The sequence below is a fragment of the Pelmatolapia mariae genome, linkage group LG12 (assembly GCF_036321145.2).
Source record: "Pelmatolapia mariae isolate MD_Pm_ZW linkage group LG12, Pm_UMD_F_2, whole genome shotgun sequence".
In the NCBI taxonomy this organism is placed as follows: domain Eukaryota; kingdom Metazoa; phylum Chordata; class Actinopteri; order Cichliformes; family Cichlidae; genus Pelmatolapia; species Pelmatolapia mariae.
The window spans coordinates 1,555,805-1,572,892 of NC_086237.1; the positions used below are offsets into that span (position 1 = coordinate 1,555,805).

General features: G+C 39.9%; 1 protein-coding gene across 1 annotated transcript in view; it reads right to left on the bottom strand.

Annotated features, from left to right (window-relative positions):
* antxr2a (ANTXR cell adhesion molecule 2a) overlaps positions 1–16,183 on the bottom strand; it is an 82,771-nt gene extending 66,588 nt beyond the window's left edge. The window contains exons 1-7 of the mRNA XM_063490268.1: positions 15,700–16,183; positions 9,001–9,072; positions 6,036–6,107; positions 4,476–4,557; positions 4,288–4,392; positions 3,966–4,034; positions 1,153–1,233 (exon numbers count right to left, since the gene is read on the bottom strand). Of these exons, the coding sequence (XP_063346338.1) occupies positions 1,153–1,233; positions 3,966–4,034; positions 4,288–4,392; positions 4,476–4,557; positions 6,036–6,107; positions 9,001–9,072; positions 15,700–15,872 (654 nt within the window). The 5' untranslated portion in view covers positions 15,873–16,183. The remainder of the gene's footprint in view (positions 1–1,152; positions 1,234–3,965; positions 4,035–4,287; positions 4,393–4,475; positions 4,558–6,035; positions 6,108–9,000; positions 9,073–15,699) is intronic.
* Positions 16,184–17,088: the final 905 nt, after the last annotated feature.

A 17,088-nucleotide genomic window follows, 5' to 3' on the forward strand; every position in this document is an offset into this window, starting at 1 on the left:
GAACATTTTCATCTTTGTGGTTACTCACACTCAACAATAGTTCAACAACAATTACAGCTGCTTTCAATGAATCGTGGCTGCACATGCACGCGCGAGACTCTACTAACAGCAGCTGCAGTGCTTAAATTAAAAGCTTTATATGTTTCTGTGTCTAAATAAACTATAAAATTAACACATTTATAAAGAACTGGCATGAAGTATCTCCATCTTACCCATTTATTTTTGCATTCACAAGACAAAGGTAGAAAGCAGCACTTTCCTGTACATCACAGTCGTTTTAAAAGTAGAGCCATCAATCATAGCTCGTGGTTCTTTGCATCACACAGAAACAAGTCGCACCCTTTGGCTTTGTGTGCTTCCAGCTGCATGTCTGACAGCAACATTTAGCTCTGCTCTTTTCCTAAACACTGCTGGCCTTTTCAGCTCATGCAAGTCCAGCTCGGGTCAGAGTGCTCTGCAGGACTCTGGGCTCAGACTCATGTAAAAATGTTGCCATACAAACCCCCACCTTGGCTGACAGCACTCAGGCTAAAAGCTGCAGCACATGGAAAGTATAACTAACTGGCTGGCAGAGGATGAGGCGGCTGTTTGTGAAACGTCATTTAAACACTGTCTAAGGGACTCTCGCTCTCTGAGGGCGACTTGCTGATTTCTGTGTCGCACTGGTGGGTTACACCAGCTTTTATTTTGAAAAATCATCTAAAAAATGAGAATTAGCTCTACTGAAGCCCTGCTGCTGCACTCACGCCTTGTGACACAATAAAAAACACAGCGTGAAGCGCATGCTATATGGACAGTGACTACTTGTTCCCATCCCAGCGTGTAATTTGCGACAGAGTGGCTAAGACATTTCCCTCTTTGTGTGCAAAATGAGGACACAACGACCAGTTATTTCCACAGAGATTTTCCAAACAGTGTAGCAGGAAGTCCACTGAGGTTTTGCTCTAATTTGTGAGAGACGTCCACGACGCCAAAGGAAACAACTTTACTCAATTGCTGAATTGACAAACAGCGTGCACTATGTTAGCAGCTGAGCTGTGCCTGCATACGGAGAAGAGAGGTTTAGCTGAAACCCACAGCTTGTTAGTCTACAGCACGAACGACAAAGCTACCTCACAAAGACACAAAAAAAGAGACGTCAGGCAAACTTACAGAGTTGATAATGCCTTTGAGAGCGTGGAAGCCATCTTTGACAGGAAACACATGGTCTTTGGTGTCCGCAATTTCAGCAAGCTGTTGGTATCACGAAAGAATGGAGTAAACAGGGAGCAGTGCTGATTTAACACGGCTTTCTTCTTTTTCTCTTTTCCTCTTTATGACTGAGCTCTGTCTTTCCTTTCATATTATGGGCAGGAGGAGACAAACAGATGGCATGACTGTGGCAAACACTTTGCTCAACTATAAAAAAAAAAATTGCAGCACAAATTGGGAGCAATATTGCCATTGTTTTTGACTTAAGTTCTCATCACAGGATGGTTACCAATGGTTACAAGGGACAGGCCACCATGTTGGAAGAGTGACAGTAAAAGTGCAGACAGCACTGAGCATCGGTGACATTAGAGGGAAGAAATTCTTGACGTCACTTTACGATATGAGCACAAACTCATCATTTGCTGCGGAGACAAATAATAAATACAATAAAAATAGTGTGAACGGTGTGAGGAGCCAATAACCGATTTCACAGCCAACAGAAATGGTGCTTTTACTCCACAGTTTCTAATTACAACAAATGCTCACAGCAAGCCTTAATAGTTACACTCCCGTGTACTCTGTACTGCTTAATATAATCTCCTCATGGCCCTGCCGGCCTGTCCGTGTGTAAAAAACATCAAACAATTGTGGCTTTTTTCCTACATTTGTACAGAATAACTCGGCTGAAGCATGTTTACACATTAAACATCGACACGCTAAATCAACCTTTAAGAATTTACTCTGGCTTAATAGTATAAACACACTTTAACTATTACTGTATGATCACACTTTCATTTACTGTGTATTAGTTTATTTTTTGGTCATATTGCTAGTATCAAGTATTTGTAAGGTAATTAACCTCAATTTAATGTTATTTTAAAGTTCAGAGTGGTTTAAATTTCCACATCTTCTTTAATGTTGTGAAAAATAAACACACGATGAGCCAGAAATATTAGTGTGCACGCCCTTTATGCACCCTCTTATGCCATTTCAAAAGGAAGCTTGTCCAAAAATAAAAAGTATAAAAGTAATAACTGATCATGTAATCTAAAAAAAAGAATAAATATTTAAATATCATGCCCTAGAAAGTCATGTAGAGTATTCCAGCTTATTTTGGGAAAATAATGACCGACTACTGGGAATGAAACTAATATTACCCTGTAAGACCCAACCCAACAAAAAATAGCCAGAAAATTCTGATTGTTTGGAACTGAGATGTATAACTGAGATTATAACAAAATCCACAATTTTTTTTGCTATATCATGCTGTGTATGATCTATTTTTATGATATATTTTTTGTATCACATTTGATACATTGGGTGTTTTTGGCAACTTTTTGTTGCCAATGTTAATTTTAGACAAAAAAAAGAGTTTTGTCCATAACATTTTGAAATTATGGGAAGTGTTAATCGTGTTGATGAGACAGAGGTCTCAGAAACTCATGTATCAAATATGATACAAAGGGCATTGTAGGGTTAAGATCAACACCTGAAAAGCAAGAGTGATTTAAGATGAGAGAATTGGTCACACGTACGGGTGCAAGAAAAAAAGCTTTGTATTAGACGGATTTCTGCACTGATTAATGATAAATTGTGTTTTTTAAAAAAATCGAATTCACTATAACATGCTGCAGGCTGAAAAAAAGTGAGCCTTTATGCTTACAAGTTCTCCACGAGCTGCTTGGATTGAGGTGTTCCTAATAATCACAGGCATCCAAAGTCTGGTTACTGTTGAGGTCTGCTTTTCTTGAGAATAGCTGGGTGGTGTAAACTAAGCTTTGATTACAGCAGCTTTCACAAAAGCACCACAGAGATGCGAGAAGCTGGAAAAGTCTACAGAGGAATTTCTAATGAAGCGAGTGTTTATTAATACAAACATAAAGTGTCTACAAATGGAAGAAAACCAGGCACTGCTGCAGTTAGCAGAGGCGATCCTGAAAAAACGAAACACTATAAGCTCAGACCTGAAGAAGCGAAAGGAACTGAGGGGTTGTGTCCGCAGTAACTGACACAAACCAAAGGAAACTTTCCAAATAAATACTGCAGCATCTCTCAGGTTCCAGCAAATGAGACTAAAGCTGGACTTTCCTGTAAAAAGTGGTACAGTGGAGGACTAAAGGAAGTGCGCTCTGCATGACGGAGGCAGCATCATGGTTTGGTTTTGCTTTGCTGCATCCTCCTACTCCTTGAAATCGATGTGTAAACACTGAATTTACAATTTGATCAAGCTGACAGGGATGAAGACATCCCAGAAATATGGCTCCAGGTCCAAAGCTCCTCCACATCATCAAGTAGTTATATGAAGCATTCAGAAAGGCAGAAAAAGCACAACTATTTATATGTTAGAAGTATTTTCAGCTGGTGTTTGTCTATAATAACAGAAGAAGAATCATCAACATTTTAAGAGTAATCGATGCAGAAATCCTGGAAATTCCAAAGACTTCATATGTTCCCTCAACTGTACATCCGGTGTTCCTGGCATGAACTCAAGCTTTAGGTCACGAAGACTCTGTTCTCTGCTTTAATGTAAATTATTATTATTTTTTCCGGCCACCTTCAAGAGTTTAAAAGGTGAAAGTTTGACAGAGAGAACATGTTTAGGTGTCCTACTACTTCACTTGGTTTTTCCGCACAGGTAAAAGCACTGATGTTGTTTACCTTTTTCTGACACTCTTCCAACACGCCAATGTGTCTTACACCAGAACCGGAATCACTGAGCACACATTCAGCGACAGACTCGTCTTATGTTTAGATTAAGACTAAAGCCCTCTTACCTGCTGCTCATCAAAGTCTTTGATACCCACACAGTAAACACGAGCGCCATATTTCCTCGCTTCGTCAGCCTGCAGTTCAAATAAATGCGTGGATGATGTGCAACAGGTTGAAATTTAAAAAAAGAAAAAGAAAAAACATCATGAAACAGAGTGCAAATAAACAGATGAACAGATACTTCTGCAAATGAATAAGTAATAAAAAGGTTTTTATTTTCTGAATGAGGAAAAATGCAGAGTTTAATTTTAAACTACGCTGAGGTAAGAAAGCAAGGGAAGGGGGGAGATAAGCTACATTTAGAGCTGTGGTCAGAATGAAAATCACCTGCTTTACAGTCAGTTCATGAACATAAACCGCAAGTTTCCCGTCCGTCAGAGCCAGGATGATGCTGGAGGACTTGACCGACTGTTGCTTTATCTGCTCGGTGGCCTGCAAGATCAGATCGGTGACGAGCATTTTATCAGATTTGTGTTTTACGATTACTTTACAAAGTAAAAGGAGAGAAAACTAACCTGTTCGATTCCCTTGTGCATATACGTTTCACCTGCTGGAGTCACATCTTTCAGAAGCCGCAGACCTTCTTCAATCTTGTGTCTAAAAATGTTGACGATATAAAGAAACGCTTAGCGGCTCACGCCACGTGTTGACACCGAATCACATTTCAGCGTGTTCTCTGGCAGTACTGATACTGATGTGTAAAAGGTCTTTACAGCAGCTACATGATGACACTCACTATTCTGGCCAACATCAGCTTTGTTGACTGCAATATCATCATTACAGTTACGCCACCATTTAACGTTGGTGGCTACTGTTCTTGTTCTTCGCATCAGTTTTGCTGTTTGGCTTAATGTTCAAAGATAACAAAGACATTTCCAACATCTTTAAAAACCACTTATTTTATTCTTCATAATAACAACTCTCAGCATCAGCCATGTTCCAAAATGTTTCCAGTGCAGATGCCAGTGTCTTTTCACATCATCTGTGCATCCCCTGTTTTCTTAATCTGATATTAAAACGAAGTTTCACTTTCCAGAAATAACACACATCACACTTTTGTCTAAAGTGTATTTATGTCATTTTTTAAAATGGTGCTAAATTAGATATGGTTTTGATGACAGTGCAGATAAAAATATAACAGTAAACCACTTGCCAAATTATTTATACCCTAAAATGGTAAAAACCAAAAAATAAAAGACACTTAAAAATGCTTTTATTCAGTGTCAAAGTATTTAATATTAATTTAAAGAACTGGAATTCAGATCAAGTAAATAAACATTTTTCTTTTTTTGGGTTTAAATGTTAAATCAATAGTTATCATGCAGATCATCGGTCCTCACATTTAAGCTTTTTAGGATGATGAAAACGTGAAAATGCTCAATTCCAACATTAAAATATAAAACCCTTCTGCAATTTTAATTAAAAAAAAGAAGCAGTTATGCATGAAGTTACAGTTACCACTTCATGCATAAGGCACCTTATATATGTGTTGACGTGTATATATATATATATATATATGTGTATATATATGTATGTATATGTATGTATATATATGTATGTATGTATGTATGTATATATATATATATATATATATATATTTAGTGAGTACAGTGTATGTGTATTTGCATATACATGTCTATACTTATAGATACTTATAGATATCTGTTAATTACATAGTAATAGCAGTGGTAGAATAGTTGAAATGTATTATTTGCATATTTCCACAACCCTCTATCCATAACACACTCTTTGTTTTATATATGTATATATTTTATTATCTTATTGATTTTGCATTTCTTGACTCTTGACTTTATTGTATACACTTTATATTCTATCTGTACCTGAGCTGTGGTACGCACCAATGTCCCCGCTGTGGGATCAATAAAGTCTTATCTTATCTTAAATAAAGGATGACTGAGTTTGGAGAGTGTGGAAAACTCTGAAAGCTTCTTACAACATCATCTGAAAGCTGCTGCCAAGTTGGTGATAAAACCAAAATAAAAAAAAAATAAAAACAATGAGCTGTACTTATGTACATATGTGTGCCATTTAGGGTTCACTTCAGAGTTCGGTACCTTTCTCCAGTCAGAGGCAGCAGGACTTTGGCTTGGGCAGAGAAAACGATGAACGAGACTCTCATTCTCGGACTGAAAAACAGAAGTGAACAGGGATTCGTTTTAAATAAACAAACAGAAACAATACTCTAAATGTCTCATTTAGTTGCTTGTTTTAAATAATAACAACTAAAACAATCCTGCAATATGATACGTTTTATTATCCTGTAAAAAATTGTGTACTTCTGTCCTTTGTCGTCTTTATCAAACGATCGCGGCCACAATCAAACACGTGAAGTTCTTAGACTAGCTGGGAATGTGTCAGTGTGACAGACAGTGTTATATAAAGCTTTTACATGAGTTCAGTTCAGTTAAAGGGAATTAAAGACGCATTAATAATGAACCAAACAGAAGGGGCTCTTTTAATGTCAACTAATATTAGTGGATGACTTAAAGCAGCTTCTGTGGGACTGAGGAAGTGATTAATAAGACAGGAAACATGTTGTGGTAATGAGTCACGCATAAACACACGAACAAACACAAACACACATGCGCTCGCACACACAGAGGTGCAAATATAGTATAGAATCTATATATTTTGTACCTGTGACTTTTTAAGGGTGTTAAACGACACGTTGGACACTTTGATGTGTGTCTGACCAAACAGTGTGGCGTCAAGTGTTCGCAGTACAGCCAGTGCTGTTTACACTCAGTACCGCTCTGTCATCTCCGAGCACTCGCTCGCCGGCTCATGAATTATTAATAATTTATTTTTTTAAACAAACATGGCTGGTTTCTGAGTCCTGTACACACCGACGCAGGGACGAAGACATGGCCATGGTGACATTCCCCAAAACTGGGGATAATAAAATTACATTAGAACTGAAATTAAAGACATAAAACGAGAAATGCATGAAATAGAATATTTAAAATTCCATATTTTCATATATAGATATAAGCTCTGACTAAGCTGGATTTGAAAAATGACAAGATCTGACGAGTACTGGGGGAATTATTTAGTTTTAATATTAAAAAAACAATGATTTCTCAATATTTTTATTTAAGCCAACATAAACTACAAATGCATTTCCTTTTTAGGGTGTAAGGTTTCACTATAAAATTCAGTTACCAAACTAAAATCCAAAGAAGCTTTAAGTAACCAGCAGCAGGGCGTGACACGTTTTCACTCGTACTCACTAGAATACTGAAATCAATCACAACGGCGTGATGGGTTGTTGGTTAAAAGGAGCACTTAATATTGAGCAGGCAAATTAAATATACACTAAACCTTTAGAGAACATCTACAAGGGATTTTTTATTTTAAAAATACTAGTGATGAAAGAAATATTTCTGCCAACAGCCACCTAAAAATATGATTACAAGGAATTGGGTTTGAGAAGTGACCGCATTGAGAGACATTCATGCTAAATGTGGCATTCACTGTAACACATTTTCCTGTTAAATTAAAATAAAGAAGTGCTGGAAAAACAGACGTGTCAGCGTGAGGCTGGTGTCCTACAGTTTAACTTTTCAAGCATCAACTGTTTGATGGTGTAAAAAAGACCAGACCACAGACAAACTGCAAGCTACAGAGCGAAACGTCCAAGTCAACTGAAAGACAGAATTATGTTACACTGCAAGCTTAAAGTTTTTATCCTGCGCAATCATAAAGGTAACAGCGACGCGATCGACCTCGTCATATGTGGATTCCAATCAGCGACACAATTTAGGGTGAAAAACATCGTGCAACCGTGAAATCACAGGATGCTATAAGTAACTAAAGTAAGAGTACTTCTGCGTCGCTTAAGCAATACTCTGGTGAGTACTCGATTACACGCACTCGGTTACTTCCCACCTCTGCTACAGACAGAAAGCACACGGATGCCATCCCACAGAGCGAGTTAAACTTCAGATAATTAAGTGTTTCCTTCAGAGATCCGAAGCCTTCAGAGCATAAGGAGAGGTGCTGATATTTCTCACCCACATGACACATGGCCCAGTCGCGATCCTCCCCCGCAAAAATAGCACAATCTTTAAGCCACACGGCCAGATTTGGCAGGGAGCGGTAGCAGCCGTATACATCCACATCCTGTCTGCAAGTTTCGGGACTCATATGTGGACTAAAAACTAACCGCACGCAAGTCACGGATGAGAAATCGTGGGTGGTGACTTAACGTCGAACTTTGGGTTTTCACTGGAGCTTAAGATGTTATTTGTTACCTCTTTAGCAGTACTGGGATCTTTTCTTATTTCTAAGAAAGACTTGGGATAAAGACGCAGTTGATGCCAAGGACAAATCAGAGGGTGGTGTTGGGTTTTTTTCTTTGAGAATGGTGGAGGGGGGTGATGAAGTAGTCCAGTTTGCTCCACATGGCGGAACAGAAGTGCTCTTGGTGAGCGAGCATTGTTTAGCAGATTGTCCTCATCGCCTTCCAGTGTTCTTTTGCTTTACTGTACATTGTCTGCCTGTCAGCCGTTCTGTGGTGGAAGCAGGGGATAAGTGTGGAGCCGGACCCCCCCTGGTGCAAATGGCCATTCTCACAGCCCAGAAGACTGCTCCTCTCTGCCACCCACTCCCACCTGGTGCCTTTGCTATTTTCTTCAACCAACCACTTCATTCTGGCTGGGTCGCTACCGTCTGTACTGTGCTGGCAGGCGCCGTTTGACTCAAACGTTATGCAAGCTGAACGTTTCAAGCCGGTTTCTGCCGTTTTGTCTTTTTAATGAATTATGAGCAAGACGGATGCCATAGATTCTGCACAATGATAGTTTGTAAAACAGGTGGGAAGTCATTTAAATCTGTGCAACTGGCTGGAAGTAACGGTGTGAGCGCTTGAGTGATAGACATTTATCCCATAAAACCACCATGCTGATGTCAAACAGATGTAAAACAGAATAAAAGGCCTTCTTCCATTTTCCCCAACTTATTCCTCTTTCTTTATAAACATCCGTGAGATATGAGAAAATAGGAAAATATCATACTTGCCTCACAAACCGGTCAGTAAGGTTCTTCACAAAGGAATATATCTCACGCCAGTCATTAGCAACGCTTCCAGACCTGAAAACAAGAAAACAACAGTCAGCTCACAGCTCATCGGTTGCAGCAGATTGTGTGCTGGGGAGTAAAATACTGTACAGTATTTGTGCTTTGTACCACAACCACAGTTGGACATTTAACACCAGCCACATGCTGGATAATTGTGCAAAGTCTGTGTACTACAGCAGCCACTTCAGCTGTTAGAATCCTCCAACGTTCACACGAGGCTTGCCTCTCTACAAATGTACTTGGCCAACAGATCTGAAATTTAACAGGAAGTTACCGGGTAGAGGTTGAGGCAACAGAATGCAGTTTAACTTAATCCAGTTAATTTGTGCAGTTTAGTAACACGGGAGTTCTCTGATGTCTGACAGGCCCACTTCTGCAACCTTTCGTTACACAGACGAGCTCTACAAGAAGTGCAGAGAAAGATGGAATAAGGTGCGAGTGCTTGTTCTACTGTCTTTTGTCTCATTAAAACTAATTAAGAGTTGGTAATTGCCAAAATGACACATAAATTTTCCAAGGTGGGTGTGAACCTATAGCCCTTGGCCCCTCTCACCCCTCAGTAAGTCGGTCTGACCACAATGAACAAAGTGTGTAAAATGTGCCCTTGATGTAACGACAAAGAGGTAATTAAACCAATAATTACAATTCTATGTATGTACGGAGAACATAAAAAAGAAGAGTTTGACCGTTAGGAGGCTCATCTTTCATGCCACCTCTTTCTCCTCCCTGCTGCCCATAGACAAGGTCACACAGCGGAGGAAAGAGGCAAGAATAAAGAAGAGTTTTACTCTACTTTGACAACGCTGGTGACTCTGCATATAATTAAGTGAGTTCTTTGTGGCTAAACATTGGTTTAATAGTTAAAGGGATGAGAATCACCTCTGGAGGATCTCAATGTCATCATCTTTGCTCAGTGCGATGCTTGGGTATAATAACTCATAACTGGCTGGAGTAAACAAACATGTTTTAAGTTGTTGTCATTTTTGGTTTTAAAAAATTTATAATTTTGAATGTTTATTTGCATTAAGCTCCCAACCTAATCTACTTATGTGTTCATAACAATAAAGACATCTTATTCTGAGTGTTTTCTGTTTGGTGTATTAACATTTGGGTTTGCTCTTATAAACTGGTGCCAAATTTCACAAGATGAATTTGCATATCTTGATGCATGCTCAATCACCCAGGTAAGTAAATCCCAAAAGTTGATTCTGTTCGTAGCGTTTTCAGTCGGAGAAACATTTCGTCACTCGTCCAGGTGACTTCTTCAGTCTCAACTGACTGCAGGTTTCCCCAATCTTATAAACAGTGCATTTGCACAATGACTGAAACTAGCACCGCTGATCAATGATGTACACATCCTGGACAGGGAGGAACGCTGGTTTGAGCACGGAGTCAAGGAGGCCATTTACATGAAAAGGGAAAGACCATCTCTGAATCGAGGAGGGGGCCTAAGGGTACATCTGTCACCATCTTACAATGCTGTGATTGCAGCCATTCCCCAACTCTCTGTGAATGGTACTCGTGGCCATTGATCAGTGATCAATGGTCTTTGATCAACGGTCATTACAATTTGCATATTAATGATCAAGGAACAAGGATCAAGGAAACCAGGAGCTGGTTTCAGTCATTATGCAAATGTACTGTTTATAAGATTGGGGAAACCTGCAGTCAGCTGAGACTGAAGAAGTCACTTGGATGAGTGACAAAACGTTTCTCCCACAAAACGCTACGTCCAGATGAACAGAATCAACTTTTGGAGATTTACTTTCCTGGATGATTGAGCATGAATCAAGACAAAGAATAAAGTAACTTAATGTTATAACTCATCAGGACCTGCACAATACTGTCATGCAACAAAACTCAAAAAAGTGAGATGTTTTATCTTGGGTCGAGCTTTTAAACCAGCTAACTCTGCTTTTTCACCAAATAACCAAATCAGTAATTTCCATCTACTGTTTGCTCTTCCTGTGATATGGAGTCTAACTAGCGAGCGCTGCAGAGTCATTAGCTGATAGTATCTCCTCCTTCAGCCTGTTTTGGTTAGCTGGTGTGTTGTTGCACCTTTTGCAAGAATTTTCTTGCTCTTGGAGTTTGCAGAGGTCGCTCTCATAGTGTTGAGCTATCCTCCATTTTAAATAAACTATCTCAGAATGATTTAACAGGCTGGGAATACTTGAATTTTATGTTCATAAATCTTTAAGGCTAATACAGCTCCAGGTGGAGTGTGCTCAATCCACTGTTGCAGAATAGAAACCATTTCAATCAGTGTTTGCTTTTCTTTGACGTCACACTGAGGATGTACAGGCTGGTTGCCAAGTGTGAACGGAAAAAGATGAAAAGTGAGGCTAAAAAGTGAAGCTAGTGCAGAAGTGCCACCAACCATTCTATCTAATGGTCTGCAGTGGTGACTGCACTACTGGAAGTCTATGGGAAAGTAGCTCTCAGTTCTCTTGCTCTGTACTTTCAGTAAACACTTTCCCGATGGGTTTTTGGACTCAGCTGCTAATTTATAAAACAGGAAGCTCACTTGTAAATGTTGGTTCCCTAATAGAGTCCAAAAGGATTATGATTTGTGTTACTGTGTGACTGACAGATGATCTGAAAAGGGTTTTGAAAGAAAAAAGTAAGGCAGTGATTGCTGCTGATTACAGCACAGCCTTATCAGTTCAACCAGGAAATCCTAAAGTAGAGCCATCATAGCTGCAGAGATAAAGTAAACTTAGAGATGCTGCAAGCTGACAAGTAGCAAACAGTAAAGTTCAGACCTGTTACGTTTCGAACATGTAAACTTGCATTTGTAAATCCAACACATTTGGCAAATTTATAAAAAAGAAATGCTGAACAAGCAAAGATGTGTGCACGCTGTCATAATTGTGCCAAAAAACCTTGGTCATCATCCTGTAATTATGCAATTTTATCCAGGGCAGGGTGGGTCAAACACAAAAGGGCCAGGCGAGCAGTGTTTCAACTCAGCACGATGGCACACGTCCAAGCCGTGGGAGGATGGGATTAAAAACAGTTGCTGTCAAGGCTGTAAACTCTCCTTCATATACAGGTCTTTTTGCATGGCACTACTTCTGCAAAGCAGTTTTGCTGAACTGAATGTGGCTGTGAAGTCTCTGCATGTGTGATGTCTGCAGCAGGGCTGTGAGAGTGCGAAAGACAGGAAGTAATACAGCATCAACATCTGCTCGAAGCTGCTTGCACTGGGTTTGTCGGTGCACCATAAGGGTGGTTTCAATGGTATTCGAGGATTAGAAAGGATATCAGTGTTAAAACTCACACTAGTTGATCCTGTCACATAAAAAAGGTTTTAAAGACTTAAGTCAAGACTTTAATCAATGATTAAAAGACATTAACTAATTGATTAGAAGATGCTCTGCTGTCACGTCAGATAGTTGTTGCTATGGATACTGAAACAATGAAACAATACAGCAACAGGTGAGAAACCTTCATTCTTCCTCTTCTCAACATTTCAGCATTTCCCAGAATGATAACATTATAAAAAGCCCATGACATGTTACTGACGTGTTACCAACTATGCTCTTTAAACATAGCATAGATATTATGGTTAAAGTTTGGTTATCGTTCAGGGTGCGAAACTGCTTGTTCAAATTTGGATGAGGTCACGGTAACGCTTGTGTGGTGGTATGAGGTTTGTCACAGTACCCGCTTCACCACATGCAACCACGAAGCACAGCAGTACACCACATAACCAAGAGACAGCCCTAGAGTATCATGCACTTGAGCGGTCACAGCCCAGGCTTGATCTCGAGTTCACTTGTAGTTTTTTTCAAATATCTGACCTTAGTCCCGAACATTTATCAAAGCTTTTTTACAGCCGAACAGCTAAACAGAGGCCTTTTTCAAGTCCTCTCATGAAATCTCCAGAGACATAAACTGTAAACTGCCAATGCATTATAATCATCATCTGCTGTTTTTAATGCATCCAAAGTTCCTGCAGCTGCAGACCAACTGAAGGCTCTACATTACAAGGCAATCCCAATTTCCATTTCCACTTTTTAGTTACAGTTAACACTAAAGCTTCACACTGAAAACTAACAGGAGATTAGACATGCAGCTGACAACGAGCCAGCTAAACAACAACAGCTGGTTATAAGGTGAAATTATGTCAGCTGAGTCTGAATGTCTGTAAATGACTATTACATCCTCACATTGTATGAGAGTTTATTCGCTAAGTGTCCGAGTCCAATACTTCAGAAAAGCCGGCTCACAGTCACTGACAGAAAAGTTCAGGATATTCACAATGTCTCACCTCAGTATCAATTCAATTCAATTTTATTTATACAGCACCAAATCACAACAACAGTCGCCTCAAGGCGCTTTATTTTGTAAGGTAGACCAACAATCATATGACCTCTTATGAGCAATCACTTTGGCGACATAAAACTCCCTTTTAACAGGAAGAAACCTCCGGCAAAACCAGGCTCGGGAGGGGCGGGGCCATCTGCTGCAACTGGTTGGGGAGAGAGAAGGAAGACAGGACAAAGACATGCTGTGGAGGAGAGCCTGATATTAATAATAAGTGTGATTGAGTGCAGAGAGGTCTATTAACACACAGTGAGTGCGAAAGGTGACTGAAGAAGAAATACATGGTGCATCATGGGAATTCCCCAGCAGCCTACACCTATTGCAGCATAACTAAGGGAGGATTCAGGGTCACCTGGTCCAGGCCTAACTATATGCTTTAGCAAAAAGGAAAGTTTGAAGCCTACTCTTAAAACCTGAATCATTGGACGAAAGTGAGCTCCACTGACTTCTTTTACAAAGCTTTACATATTTGCATATTACAGTTTTGCATATTAACAGACGAAACAAACAGCAGACTGACAGTCACTACAGCTGACTGGGGGTCAGAGATGCTTGTCCTACAGTGACCACCATAACTAGGATTATGTATTTGAATTGGGAGGCAGAAGAAAACACAACTTAGTTGATTGAAATCTGCAAACTTCTGATATCTAGCAGTGAGATTTTACACACTGCCTAATTTTTAAGGTACCCAAAACCCTGTGATGCAGCAGCTACAGAAATTAGTGAAGTTACTAATCTATCATCCTTTGTCATGCTGTAATTCATGTGATACATCATTTGAACTGTTGTGCAATTTGCCTTGCATAACTATGTACATGACTCTTAAGCCGCAGTTAGGGCTGATATATTTGCTGTTGTGAGAATGAACGGGATGCTAACACAGTAAATATAACCTTTTATACTTTCCCGACTTGCTGTAGTCTTCTCCTAAATGTATCAAGAAAATAAAGACTGTTATACTTCTGGAAAAAGAAAAAGAAAATGTGATACTGAAGTAGGTTTTATCACACTAGTAAATTCCTGCCAGGATCTCATTGATGTTTTTTTGAGATATCAGTAGACCTGAACACAGACTCGTGCCGGCAGCTTATTCACTTTGAATATGAACCAGTCTCCACTTGTACCAGATTACAAAGAATTTAAAAGATATCCAGCTAGCCATAACAACACCAAAGTAAGCAAGTGCCAGGAGTGATCAGTTTGCACGCTGCCATGCGTATTCCCTCTTTGTACTGGGAGTTATGGCAAATGAAACTTGTAATCACCTTCAGTGATAAGGTCTTTTACATGCACAGCTTTAAGCACTCTAGCAAAACAACAGTACATTTAAAGCACAGGGAAGCTTCATTAGAGCTGACTGTATCCATCAGTCACCTCGCACATACAAACTTCAGCAACAGTTAGAAATCCAGTTTGAATCCCATCCAAACAACTTGAGTGTTGGAGATGTTACCAGGATGGATGACATCTATGATGCAAAAACTAGATGACTCCTAGCTCTCTATTTGCAAACATGAATTTAAAACATGCGTGGATGTGTGTGTGAGACAGCAACCAGACTGGACCCTGTTAGCTCCATCACTTCACAGTTGATTATTGTGTTTCAGTTGTATAGTTAACCATAACATGTCAATTCATTTTTATCACAACTCGCTGGCTTTTAAAGTGGTTTCGTTTGTTACGTTTCCCTCCCCCTGTCCAACCCCATTTCTGTAACAACACATTTTTACCCCTGTCAGCATGACTGGGGTCTGCCACTGATGTCAACAGATGGGATTCAGGCAGATGCGTAGTTCAGGCCAGGCCACTCCAAACTGCATGTTTGGATGTTAAAACTTCATCGCCTGGAAAAACTGCCAACTCTAACATGGAAATCCATGTGACCCTCTTGGGAAATAAGAAATCAGCTAAAACTGACATTCAGAACCAAAACAGCACCACATATAAGTAGATTTATTTTATTTTTGTTAATGTTAAAAAGTAATCGATAAATAAATGGAATGAGTAGAGAGTATAAAGTTTGCAGTGAAACTAAAGTGGAGTAGCAGGCACCAAGTGGGTCCCATCAGACTTTAAACAACCCTTTGCAAAAATACAGGATATGTTGAAGACTCATATTCCTAATCAGGTCGCAGAAAACCTGTCCACCCTAACCAAACTATCCCACCGACATCCCAGGGGTCCTCCTCCACAGGCAAACACAAAGTCCATAACAAAAAGCAGTTACACGCATGCATGCTGCCGCAGCACGATCAGACAGGAGTCATCTAAAGTTCACCAGCTCTGTCTGCAGTTTTCACTTACTTGTCTAAAACAAAGTAGAGGTCGTACGCCCCGTGACAGGACGCTTCTTCTGCCCAGCAGGACGAGGCGAACAACCCGAGCAGGAGCACCGCGACCGCCGCCGAAGTCCAGCCGCTCTGTCCTCGCACAAGTTTCTCCTCCGCGCCAAAATAACGTGACAACTTTTCCCGCATGTTTGCCACACAGAGAAACGATAAGGAGTCGCTGCTCGTTGAGAAAAATCAAAGTTTATATGAGTTTTCGGGGAGGAGGAGCTGCATGTCCAAAACAACCAAGTTAACAATTTGAGCAACAAAATCAAGGAAATCGCCGTCACGTCACCGGTTAAGTTTCTACATCGTTGTGACTCACTGCTCACTCACATCCTCAGTAAAACCAAACCTGGCGACAAACACGCAAAACCCCAGACGGAAGAAACCCCAAAAGCTCAGCTTTTCGCAAACTTCACCGACATAAACTGTGAGAACTTTGAGCTTCCTTCAAGGGCTGCTCAAAACTCGTACTGCTGAGTGCTGTAGGCGTAGCTTTGGTGCAAAATTAATCGCTTCTTTTGAAGTTCCTGCTTCGTTTAACAGATGTGCCCAGAAAAGAGCTCGTGTTGAATTTAACAAAGCTGGTAAATGGAGAGAAAGGTGTTTCATAAGCACACAATTTAATTTATTTGCTTTATTAGGTGGTGGAAAGGAATGTTACTGTTACTGTTTTTAAGTAAATTCCATGGCATTTGTCTTTTTTAGGTTTTTTAATATGAAAATATAAAAATATGCAGTCTAAAAGTGCTCATCTTTCTGAAGGCCGTGCCATCAAATCACTCAAGTCCATCATTTTACTGTAGCCTACAGCCTGAACGCTGTAAGTTTCATCACTAAAGGTGTTTTAACCTGGAAACAATGGACAAAATCATAAAAATGTAACCATCAAAGAAAAGTGACAGGTCAAGCATAGAACTTTGATCATCCAGTTAAAATGCACTGGTAAACCTGTCCTGCCAGTCATTCTGCCCTAATATTACTGCAGACCAAGCACCCACCTGCCCCCCTCCTCCCACTGAAATAGCAGGCCCTGATGTTACAACCTTAAAAAAAAGAAAAGAAAATGTTTATTTCCTCCAAATTACCGTCTACAAACTACAAACCGTCCCATCTGATTAAGCATCCGCAGGATAAGCTGGAACAAACCAGACACAAGGAAGTCCACCCCACACAGCCCACAGGATCCACTGCCAAAGTTCCTGAACGTACTCAGAATTAACGAATGGTTTTAATGGTTTAATGGTTAAATAAACCCCAATAAATATGACATCACCATAAAACTGCTCGCGACTAATATGGTGAATGTGTCATCCACTGACCTATTTTTATTTTTTTTCTGACGTTTGCCCAACTTTGG